Raw genomic sequence first — 12,155 nt, 5'->3', positions numbered from 1 at the left:
GGAGACTGAGATGAGCTCTGAGGCAGAAGCTCTTCCCTGTGAGGGTGCTGAGGCGCTGGCACAAGGTGCCCAGAGAAGCTGTGGCTGCCCCATCCCTGGCAGTGTTCAAGGCCAGGTTGGACACAGGGGCTTGGAGCAACCTGCGCTAGTGGAAGGTGTCCCTGCCCGTGGCAGGGGGTTGGAACTGGATGAGCTTTAAGCTCCCTTCCATCCCAAACCAGGCTGGGATTCTGGGATTTTGGAAGGATGCTGCATTGACAGAGCCTTTCGCTGAGTCCTGCTCTTTGTAATCCCCATCATAGAATCATTTAGATTGGAAAAGACCTTTAAGATTATTGAGTCCAACCATTAACTCAGCACTGCCAGGGCCACCACTAACCCATGTCCCTCAGTGCCACATCTACACATCCTTTAAATCCCTCCAGGGCCGGTGACTCCAGCCCTGCCCTGGGCAGCCTGTTCCAATGCCTGAGCACCCTTTGGGGAAGGAATTGTTCCTCATCTCCATCTAAACCTGCCCTGGTGCAGCTTGAGGCCGTTTCCTCTTGTCCCATCCCTTGTTCCTTGGGAGCAGAGACCAGCCCCCTCCTGGCTCCATCCTCCTGTCAGGCAGTTGCAGAGAGCGAGAAGGTCCCCCCTGACCCTTCTCCAGACCTGGACAAAGTTTCGTGTGATGCCACCTTTGGCTGATGTGGCAAACCAGGCCCCAGACCCTGTACAGCAGCAGGAAGGTTGTTACCCACTTCTCTGGGGTCTCAGAGGATGCCCCTCGAGCACGGGTGGGCACTGGGGGGGTGCTTTGCAGCCAGCATTTGAGTGAGCACTGGGATGCACTCACTGAGCATGGAGCAGGGACTGATGTCTTCTCCCTGCAACCCTTGCAGATGCAGTATGTGTTCATATACCAAGCACTTCTGGAGCATTATCTCTACGGTGACACAGAGCTGGAGGTGACCTCCTTAGAGATCCACCTCCAGAAGATCTACAACAAAGTGCCAGGGACCAGCAGCAACGGGCTGGAAGAGGAGTTTAAGGTGAGTGTAGTGTCCTGGTGGATCTCCTTAGATGATGCTGGGTTATAGGGACCACCATGTGCTTGCCTGGTGCTGGGTGGCTCTGAAAGCTGCCTCTGATTTTGCTCCTTCCTCTGCAGAAGCTCACTTCAATCAAAATTCAGAACGACAAGATGAGAACGGGCAACTTGCCGGCGAACATGAAGAAGAACAGGGTGCTTCAGATAATTCCATGTAAGACCTGGTTGTCTGCCTGGGTAAGGTGTGCCTGGTGGGGACAGGAGTCAGGCTGGAGACATGGGCCAACAGGGACCTCATCAAGTTCTACAGGAGAAGTGCAAAGTCCTGCCCCTGGGGAGGAACAACCCAGACATCAGCATGGGAAGCAGCTCAGTGGAGGAGGACATTGGGTGCTGGTGGACACCAAATTGACCATGAGCCAGCAACGTGCCCTTGTGGCAAAGGGGGTGTCCTGGGCTGCATTAGAGCATTGGCAGCAGGTAGAGGAAGAGGATCCTTCCTGGAGCACCGTGGCCAGGTCTGGGATCCCCAGTGCCAGGGGGACATGGATGCACTGGAGAGAGCCCAGTGAAGGGCCATGGAGATGATTTGGGGGCTGGAGCATCTCTGCTGTGAGGAAAGGCTGAGAGAGCTGGGGCTGCTCAGCCTGGACAAGAGGAGGCTCGGGGGGGTCTCATCAGGGTCTGTAGGTACCTGAGGGGAGGGTGCAAAGAGGACGGAGCCAGGCTCTTTCCAGGGATGCCCAGTGACAGGACAAGGGGCAGTGGGCACACACTGAGGCACAGGAGAGTCCCTCTGAACATCAGGAAACACATCTGAGTGTGAGGGTGACCAAGCACTGGCACAGGCTGCCCAGGGAGGTTGTGGAGTCTCCATCCTTGGGGATGTTAAAAGTCTGCCTGGACACAGTCCTGGGCAACCAGCTCTGGGTACAACTGAGTCTCCTTGTCCCAATGGGGTGCTATAAACACAGTGCTCCCCTTCCCATGTCTCTGTCCTCTCACTCAGGGCTTGGTGACATCCCAGCTGAAGGCCATGCCTGGTTATCATGGAGTCAGGTCATTTCTCTTCTGTTTCAGATGAGTTCAACCGAGTAATCATTCCAGTGAAGAGGGGTGAAGAGAACACAGACTACGTAAACGCGTCCTTCATTGACGTGAGTCTGCTTTAATCTTCTCCCCATCTTCTCCCAGTGGAAACTCTTTAACCTCACACTGCTTCCTATGGAGAGGATTTGTCCCCAGACTCTCCTTCTCTGGGTTCCATAAGGCTTTTTCCTCTTGACTTTGCTTTGTGTCACTGGATGGTGCTGGTTTCTTTCTCTGTATGGGAGAGGAGAGCAGAGCCTCTAAATCCTGGTCTCACTTCCACAACTCTGGGCTCAGATGCTGGCTCTGGAGAAGCAGATGCAGGTAGCCATGGCAATGATTGCTCTCCAGCCCTCTTCATTTGGTCAGACAACATCTGCTAGATTAGGTAATGGAGCAATACACAGATCCCAAAGCCCTTGAGGAAACCCAGGTCAATCCCATTATACCTGTCTGGGTGACGGGAGGAGGTGAGGCAGAGAGGTTAAGTGCTTTCCTCCCTCCAAGGAGGAGGTAAGTGATTGCACATCCCTTTCTTGTGAGTAATCCTATTGACTTCAGGGGGGAACATCTCATATGAGTATTTATCTTGGTGCAGTGATGCCAGAGCTGGCTGCGTGACAGAGCCCTGCTCTTCTCTAGTCCAATTTCTATTTCCATCTCCTAATGGCAGGGTGATTTTTCCCCCCAAAGGACAATCACTGCCATGGGTTGAACCAGTAAAACCAGCTTATTCCCAATTATAACATCCCAAATTAATTGCTCCCTGAAATCTCTTTTGCTGGTCCCTGTGGGATGCTCCGGCTGCGTGAGCATCTGACACAGCCCAGCCGGGAGCAGCCGCCGTGTTCTGCTCCAGCATCACAAAGCTTAAATGTCATGGAAGAGAGTTTTGTCCAAGGATTCAATTTCCTGCCTCTGCTGAACTTTGCTTAGATGACCAGTTCCAAATGACGAAGCATCTTTAGTCACAGTCTGCAGCGAGGGCACAGGGGAGCATCGGAGGCGTTTGGAAACAGAAGCTCTTTGTGGTTGAGGAAGAGCCAGGGTCACCCAGACCTGCTGCTGGTTTCACAGATCATAGATTACAGCGTGGTTTGGGTTGGAAGGGACCTTAAAGCTCCTCCAGCTCCAACCCCTGCCACAGGCAGGGCCACCTTCCACTAGAGCAGGTTGCTCCAAGCCCCTGTGTCCAACCTGGCCTTGAACACTGCCAGGGATGGGGCAGCCTCCACTTTGCAACATCTTTTAAGGATGCTGGAAACCCAAATCTTTCTTCACCACATGGATGAGGCCATGTATGTGCAGGGATGTGGTCCTCCTCCTACTGCATTCTTTATGAACAAAGGTCTTACCATGGTAAAGCCTTGGCTGATGGCACCTCAGCTGCTGAGCAGCGATGTGGTAATGCCCATGCTGGGGATGTAGCCCACCATGAGAGCAGGTTTCTCTGCCCAATCTGTGGTCATTCCACGATCAGTTGTGATGCTTCCCAAATTTAAGTGGGCTTGGTAACCCAATCATCTCCAAGAGCATTCCTCCCAGTGCTCCCAGCATCCAGGCTCTGCCGTTCACCACTGTCCCCATTCTCAATGCAGGGTTATCGCCAGAAGGACTCCTACATTGCCAGCCAAGGGCCGCTGCAGCACACCATAGAGGACTTCTGGAGGATGATCTGGGAGTGGAAATCCTGCTCCATAGTGATGCTGACAGAGCTGGAGGAGAGAGGCCAGGTAAGCACCAGGGGATAGCTGCATTTAAACCCCAGCAAAATAAATCAGTGCAACCCCTTATATTCTCCCCATGGCTTCGCACTGCCAGCACCACACGTGTTGGGTGCTATTTCACCCCTTCTCCGGCAGGAAATAGCTTTCAGCCTCTACTTCTAATGCAAAGAGTCCAGTTGTTTGTAGACCCAGGGTGGGGAGATGTTCAATGAACCAACTCTGGACCCTCAGTTCTCAAAGCACCTTTGGGTGCAGCAGGCAGCTCCTCTCCACAGCAAGCCCAGGGGATCCCGCTTGGTTTGGGGCAGCTGCCAGCCCCAGGAGAAGGCTTCTTCTATTCAGGCCCATTGGAAAAGACAGGTTCTTCATGCTGTCTCCCCTTCTAATGCTTTCTCAGGAGAAGTGTGCCCAGTACTGGCCGTCTGATGGCTCCGTGTCCTATGGAGACATCACTGTGGAGCTGAAAAAAGAGGAGGAATGTGAGAGCTACACAGTGCGGGACCTGCTGGTAATGAACACCAGGGTAAGAGTCTGACCTTCTCCCTGCAGGCACCTCTGGGTGCTCTTGGGTTTGGCCATCATTAACCCTCAGTGATGTTCATGGTGATTCCTCTCACAAGTGCTGAAGCTCCCTCTGGCGTCTTCAGCTCCATCATGTCCCCGTCATCCCAAAGTAGTGTCCATGCCTTGCAATCCCACCTTGTTCCCTCTGCTTACCTTCCATCCCAAGAGCTCCTGTCCTGCTGATTGCTTCTCATCCAGCCCTTCTGCCCCATCCCTGTGCCCACTGCTTGGCCTCCATCCTGCTCCTGGTTCCCCACATCCTGCCCTGCTCCATGCCATGGGAATGCCTCCCCTCCACAAGCAGATGGTTTACCCAAAGCCCTGAACTGGTGGGTTTCATGATATGAGTCTCCCACCAACTTACTGACCTCGAGGTGTCCTCTTCCACCAGGAAAACAAGAGCCGGCAGATTCGGCAGTTCCATTTCCATGGCTGGCCAGAAGTTGGGATTCCCGGGGATGGGAAGGGAATGATCAACATCATCGCGGCTGTGCAGAAGCAGCAGCAGCAGTCTGGCAACCACCCAATCACTGTGCACTGCAGGTAAAGCCCGTGTGGAGCAGGGCTTGGCCATCCCTATGGATTGTCCCCTGAGCAAAGCCCATAGGATGTGGCCTTTACCTTCTGCTTTCTCTTTGCCAGTGCCGGAGCAGGAAGAACAGGCACCTTCTGTGCCCTGAGCACTGTCCTGGAGCGGGTGAAGGCTGAAGGGATTCTCGACGTCTTTCAGACAGTGAAGAGTTTAAGACTACAGAGGCCACATATGGTGCAGACACTGGTAAGAGCCCCCGAGCACACCCCACGCTCCTCCTGCCACCCCAGAGCTCCACTAGAGCGAGCTGGGGACTCCACATGGAGCACTCAACCCCTGGTTGAAGGTTTCATCTCTCCGTCAAGGAGTGAGGGACGGAGGTGGGGCAGGAGGTACCTCCCCATCCTCGTGTTGGACAACTGGGAGAGTGGAGCTTGGCTGGTTGAAGGCATCAGGTCCCTTCTGAGCGTTGACACAAGCTGTAGGAACCTCCTTGGAGACCTGCCCCATCCCAGGCAGTGTTCAAGGCCAGGTTGGACACAGGGGCTTGGAGCAACCTGCTCTAGTGGAAGGTGTCCCTGCCCGTGGCAGAGGGTTGGAGCTGGAGGAGCTTTAAGCTCCCTTCCAACCCAAACCAGGCTGGGATCCTCAGCTACAGCCAATGTATTTATGGGCTCCAGAGCCTGGAAACCTGTCCTGGAGCAGCTGTGGCACATCTTGGGCATGCAGGGTGGCAGGGAGGACTGGAACAGGTAGGATTAGATGAGGTCTTGTAATAGGGCTTTGCAAGGATGCTCAGGGATTAAAGAAAAGGTCTTTAGGGGCCAAAATAGGACCTCAGAGAGGAAGGGGAAAGCTGAGTTTCTCTTGCTGGGGGCATTCCAGCAAGGAGGTTGGGGCACAAAGGAGGTGGGACCTGCTCACAGATAGGAATCCAGTTCCTGCCCTTGGTGTGTGCTGAGGACACCTGGCCATGCTTGGTCCCAGCTTCCCACAGACCATCACAGAACCAAGTAGGTTGGAAAAGAGCTTTAAGATCATAGAATCCCAGCGTGGTTTGGGTTGGAAGGGAGCTTAAAGCTCCTCCAGTTCCAACCCCTGCCACGGGCAGGGACACCTTCCACTAGAGCAGGTTGCTCCAAGCCCCTGTGTCCAACCTGGCCTTGAACACTGCCAGGGATGGGGCAGCCACAGCTTCTCTGGGCACCCTGTGCCAGGGCCTCAGCACCCTCACAGGGAAGAGCTTCTTCCTTTATATCCAACCTAAATCTCCCTTGTTTCAGTTTGAAACCATCACCCCTTGTCCTGTCACTGATGAAGAGTCCCAAAGACCATCATGTCCAAGCATTCCCCAGCGCTACCAAGCCCACCACCAACCCATGCCACTGAGGGCCTCACCTACACGTGCTTTGAACACTTCCATGCACCAAATCACGCCTCAGGTGTGACTTTTCCCCCTCTAACCCTGTGCTCTCCCCAAATCCCCCAGGAACAGTACGAATTCTGCTACAAGGTGGTGCAGGAATACATCGACGCCTTCTCAGACTACGCCAACTTCAAGTGAAGACAAAGGAGAAACCCACCCCCCCGAATCCAATGACAGAAGAGTTGCCTTCTTTAATATTTTGTAATATTCTGTTTGTTAATATACCCCTTTTTCCCCCCCTCCCACAAAAAAATATGTGTATATATCTTAACTGTTTTAGAGGTTGGTACCATAAGCTTCATATTAGCTGGAGATTTTATATGTAGCAAAGTGTTAGTGCGGATACTGTTGGCTCCTTTTTTTCCAATGTTTTATTGGGGAATTAAATAGCGTGATGTTTGGATGGATCTCGGCCCCCCCTCTCTCTGCTGGAGAGCTCGGACAGGCTGGGATTTTGGTTGTAAATCTCTTTGGTTTTTTCCTTTCTCTCTGGAGGGAGTAAAGCCTTTTTCAAAAAAAAAAACCAAGAAGGAAAAGATATCCTGGATCTCCTCTAACAACCACCCCAAAGCCGTGGACCTGCAGGGAAATGGGGTTTCTGCTCTGAAAAGCCAGGAGGACAAAGGAAAAAGCCTCTTCTCTGTGTGTGTCTATCTCTAAATAGCACAGAATCATGGAATGGTTTGTGTTGGAAGGGACCTTAAAGCTCATCCAGTCCCAACCCCCTGCCATGGGCAGGGACACCTCACACTAAACCATGTCACCCAAGCCCCTGTGTCCAACCTGGCCTTGAACACTGCCAGGGATGGGGCATTTACCTCTGGGCACCCTGTGCCAGCACCTCAGCACCCTCATAGTGAATAACCTCCTTATATCTAACCTAAATATCCGAATTTTTGGAGCCAAACCAAAATAGTTTCATCCTTTAGGATCAAGCCACCATGTGCTGTTGGTTTGGAGACCGTAAGGACCATGGTGGCAGCGACTGTTGGGATTTTAACCCCTCAAAATAGCCCCGAATCACAGAAAAGCAAAAGGATTTTTGCTCCCTGAAGGATACTGCTGGGGTTTGGTGATGGATGTTGGACCTGCTGTGGGATTGGGACCACTGAGGCCCTGAGCTGAGGATGCTCTGGTGGCCCTGCCAACCCCAGCAGCGAGGGATGCTGCTGTGTGGGGGCTCTGGCTGGCTCTGCATGGTCTGAGCTCTGTGTCTCTTCCCAAGTGCCACCCAGCCCCTTCCCTTGGCTCGGTCTGTGACAGCACCAAAGGAGGAATTATGTCAATCTCAAACTGACAACATGTTGCAGGTTTTTGCCTCCATCCTTGGCGCAGGGAAACTCCATCCCTAAAATGCTGGAGGAGATTTCTTGTAGCATCTCAAGAGGTCACACAATGGTTTGGGTTGGAAGGGAGCTTAAAGCTCCTCCAGATCCAAGCCCCTTGGGACACCTTCCACTAGAGCCGGTTGCTCCAAGCCCCTGTGTCCAACCTGGCCTTGAACGCTGCCAGGGATGGGGCAGCCACAGCTTCTCTGGGAAAAGTCTGTGCCAGCGCCTCAGCACCCTCACAGGGAAGAACTTCTGCCTTATATCCCATCTCCATCGTCACTGCTGAAGCACTCACAGGCTTTTAAAGCTGAGGGAGACCCTTCTCCAGCCTGGGGGCTGCTCTTGCTGCCCTCTGGACAAGTTCAGATGGTTTTCCTCCTTTATCCAATGGAGGCTCCATCATGGAGTTGAATTGGAGTTATGAGAAGAGGAGCCAAAAAATAACCCCTGATTTTTATCATTCCTCTCCCAGATGGAAACTATAAGGAAACACCAATGGTGGTGATGGGCCAGGGCACGAGAAGGGTCCAAAGGGTCAAGAAAGGTCCTGAGCAGGGTTGAAATGATGGGAAAAGCCACCCCATGAGTTGGGGTGTTCACGTTTCCAGTGCTGCTTTTCCATCCAGGTGGGATTTCCCAAGAGGAGGAGGCTTGATGGGGACACACAGTCAAAGGAACCCCCCCAACAACCCAAACCACCCCCCAAAAATGACCTTGCTGCTGCCATCATCCATCACCTGCCCCCCATGAACCCCAACATCAACCTCTGGCTCCTGAATTTGGGGGTTTGGATGTACAGAGCTGTACATCACCCCCCAAAATGAAGCAGGGACCCTCCAGGGATGGGGGGTTCGCACTCATCCAGCGTGGATGCTCTCCCTGAGGGACATGGACCACCCCCAGCACCTCCATCCCGGCTGCTCCATGAGGATATTAATGAGGTTCTTTATCCCTCCCTTCCCAATGGAGGGATTTCGGGGGGGATGGAGCTGCCCTGACCTTTCCCCACAGCATCTGCTGCTTCCAAGCGCAAACAGCAGGGACACGAGCAGCTGCTGGAGCTAATCCGGGGCTGGATCCTGCCTAAATCCCCTTCCTGGGCTGTGTCACATCCCCGGAGCCGGGGGATTTGGGCTGTGTGGCCATTGCCAGCATCTGGATCCGATTTGGGGGTGATGAGCATGAAATGGGTGGAAAAATGGTGATATTGGATGGGGAAACTGAGGCACGGAGAGTTTGCTCCCCATCCATCACTGAGCTGCGCTGTCCATGGGGCTGGGGATCATTTGGGCTGCATCCAGCCCTTTCCCAGCTGCCAGGAGCTGCATTGAGCCCATTCCCAGGGATCCCCAGCCCTGGATTATGAACCAGAACGGGGCCAGTGTGTCAGACCCCCTCTAAAAGAGGGGTGTTGGGTGCTGTCCTGAGGGGATTTGGGGGATGGATGCGATGGACACTGGCTCGATCCGATGGAGGAGGCCGATGCCATCAGTGAGGCCGTGGTGTCCCATGGGAGCAGTGACAGGGACAACGTCACCATCACCAAGCCCTACAAATAGAGATGCTCAGCCCGGCCACCGGTGTCAGCACCACTGCCACCGTCACCGTCACCCAGGCAGGTGAGCTGCCCCTGCACCCAGGGCGTGGGGTGGGTTTGGGGGTGCTGGTGGCATGCAGGGACCCCGGGGTGGGTGGTTCTGATCGCCCCAAATCAGACCCTAATGGCACCCCCGGAAGGGCTGTTGATGCTGGACCCAAACTCCAGCAGCACCTTGGGGTGCTCAGCCCCTCCGGCATCTCCATGCTGGAACCTGCCCCAGAGAGCACCCATGGGTGCTGATACCCTCTGCATCTACCTATGGGTGCTCATACCCTCTGCATCTACCCATGGGTGCTCATACCCTCTGCATCTACCCACGGGTGCTCATACCCTCTGCATCTACCTATGGGTGCTCATACCCTCTGCATCTTCATCTCTGAATCATCCTAATCATCACTCATGGGTGTTCATACTCTCTGTATCTCCATCCCCAAACCTATCTCAAAGAGCATCCCAGGATCATCATCCCCTCCAGCGTCTGCACCCCAAACCTATCCCAAAGTGCACCCATGGGTGCTCATACCCTCTGCATCTCCATCCTCAAACCTACCCCAAAGTGCACCCTTGGATGCTCATACCCTCTGCATCTCCATCCTCAAACCTATCCCAAAGAGCATCCCAGGATCATCATCCCCTCCAGCATCTGCACCCCAAACCCACCCCAAAGAGCACCCATGGGTGCTCATACCCTCTGCATCTCCATCCTCAAACCTATCCCAAAGAGCATCCCAGGGTCATCATCCCCTTCAGCGTCTCCATCCCCACCCCAGGCAGCACCCATGGGCGCTCATACCCTCTGCATCCCAATTCCCAAACCCACCCCAAACAGCACCCCAGGGTGGTCATCCCCTCCACATCTCCATCCCCAAATCCACCACAAAGAGCACCCATGGGTGCTCATACTCTCTGCATCTCCATCCCCAAACAGGACTGTGGGGTGCCCATTTTTGCCGGACCCAAACCATCCCAATCAGCACCCATGGGTGCTCATACCCTCTGCATCTCCATCCCCAAACCATCCCAAAGAGCATCCCAGGGTCATCATCCCCTTCAGCATCTCCATCCCCAAAACCACCCCAATCAGCACCCATGGGTGCTCATCTCTGCATCTCCATCCCCAAACCACCCCAAGCAGCACCCATGGGTGCTCACCCCCTTCTCCACCCCCAAGCCCCCCACCAGCTCACCCTGGTGTGGGTGCCGGTGTGACAAGCCCCCCCCTGTCCCCACAGCACCCCCCACCCCGGCCATGGCACCCCGTGGGTCCCTGCTGCTGCTGGCCCTGCTGCTGCTGGCCTGCGCTGTGCCCCACTGCCCTGGCCAGCACTGGTCCCACGGCTGGTACCCGGGGGGCAAGCGGGACCTGGCGCCCCCCCCGGCCCTGCAGGTAGGCACCGCAATGGGATGACCCCCATACAACGGAGTGACAAATCCCGCCCCCCCCCCCCGGGTGAACCCACTCCCAGGGTTCTCCTTCCAGCCTGGAATTATCCCTCCGGTGTTATCCCTCCCCATCGTTATAATCCCCCCCAGGTTATCCCCCCCCTGGATTACCCCTCTATCAGAATTACCCCCCCCTCCAAATTACTCCCCTCCCCCATTTTATCTCTTCCCATATTATCCTCCTTAATTACCTCCCCCTGATTAATCCTGTGACACTTTCCCCACTGCCCCCCCCGAAATTACACCCCCCCCAGGTTATCCCCCCCTGCGCTCATCTCCCCACTGAATTACTCCGATTCTGCTCCCCCCTGGGTTACTCTTCCCAAATTATCCTCCCTGGATTACCCCCTGTTGGATTATCCCCCCTTGGGGGCTGTTGGATTAACCCCCCTGATTTACATTCCCCCTCCCCCCCGGGATTTATTATTCCACCCTTATTACACACACACCCCCCCCCCCCCCGTGTTACCCTCCCCGGATTAACGTCCCCCAGATTAACCTTCCCGAGATTACCCCCGGATTAACACTTGGATTAATCCCATGGGATTACCAAAACAGGATCCCCCCCCATATTAACGCCCCCCAGATTAAGACCCTGGATTAACCCCATGGAATTAACTCCCCAGGATTAAGCCTCCGATATTACCCCTTTGATTAACACCCTGGGGTAATCAATTAACCACATGGGATTAACTCCTACAGATTCCCCAAGGATTAGCCCCTGGATTCATCCCCCTGGATTCCCCCTTTATTAACACCCCCGGGATTACCTTCCGATATTATCCCCTGGATTAAACATCCGCATAAAGACCCCGGATTAAGCCCCCAGACTGAACCCCTGGAATTAACCCCTCGGATTCCCCATGGATTCTCCCTGTATCCGCTCTCCCGCAGGTCTCAGCCCCGTTCTGGCGCTGCCGCCCCCCCCGGTGCCCCCCGCGGCGGGAGGAGCCGCTGCTGGTGAGCGGGGCTGGGGGGGACCGGGATCGGGATGGGGATGGGAATGGGGATGGGGATGGGGATGGGGATGAGGATGGGGATGGGGATGAGGATGGGGTTGGGGGGGGCTCCGTGACCGGCCCCGGCCGCACCGACGGGCGGTTCCCCCGCAGGGCGCTGCGCGGCGCTGAGCGGGGAGCGGGCAGCGGCACGGACCGACCCCCGGGACGGAGCGGCAATAAAGGGGCGCGGGGAGACGGGACCGAGTCGTGCGGCGGAGCGGGGGGGTCCGGGGGTGTGTGTGTGTGTGTGTCCCAGGGGGCTCCATATCCCGTATCCCGTGTCCCGGGCGTTCCATGTCCCGTATCCCAGGGGGTCCATGTCCCGTGGTCCCGAGGGTTTCATATCCCGTATCCCGTGCCCCGGGCGTCCCATACCCTGTATCCCGGGGCAGCCATGTCCCGGGGATTC

General features: G+C 55.2%; 1 protein-coding gene across 2 annotated transcripts in view; it reads left to right on the top strand.

Annotated features, from left to right (window-relative positions):
- The window catches only part of PTPRA (protein tyrosine phosphatase receptor type A), a 110,311-nt gene extending 103,475 nt beyond the window's left edge, over positions 1–6,836 (top strand). For both annotated transcript variants that reach the window (XM_030491576.1, XM_030491577.1), the window contains 8 exons: positions 885–1,034; positions 1,154–1,247; positions 2,114–2,190; positions 3,721–3,855; positions 4,247–4,372; positions 4,805–4,956; positions 5,056–5,191; positions 6,435–6,836. In XM_030491576.1, the coding sequence (XP_030347436.1) occupies positions 885–1,034; positions 1,154–1,247; positions 2,114–2,190; positions 3,721–3,855; positions 4,247–4,372; positions 4,805–4,956; positions 5,056–5,191; positions 6,435–6,509 (945 nt within the window). In that variant the 3' untranslated portion in view covers positions 6,510–6,836. The remainder of the gene's footprint in view (positions 1–884; positions 1,035–1,153; positions 1,248–2,113; positions 2,191–3,720; positions 3,856–4,246; positions 4,373–4,804; positions 4,957–5,055; positions 5,192–6,434) is intronic.
- Positions 6,837–12,155: the final 5,319 nt, after the last annotated feature.

The sequence above is a fragment of the Strigops habroptila genome, chromosome 7, assembly GCF_004027225.2.
Source record: "Strigops habroptila isolate Jane chromosome 7, bStrHab1.2.pri, whole genome shotgun sequence".
NCBI lineage: Eukaryota > Metazoa > Chordata > Aves > Psittaciformes > Psittacidae > Strigops > Strigops habroptila.
This window is presented reverse-complemented; position numbering and strand designations above follow the sequence as displayed.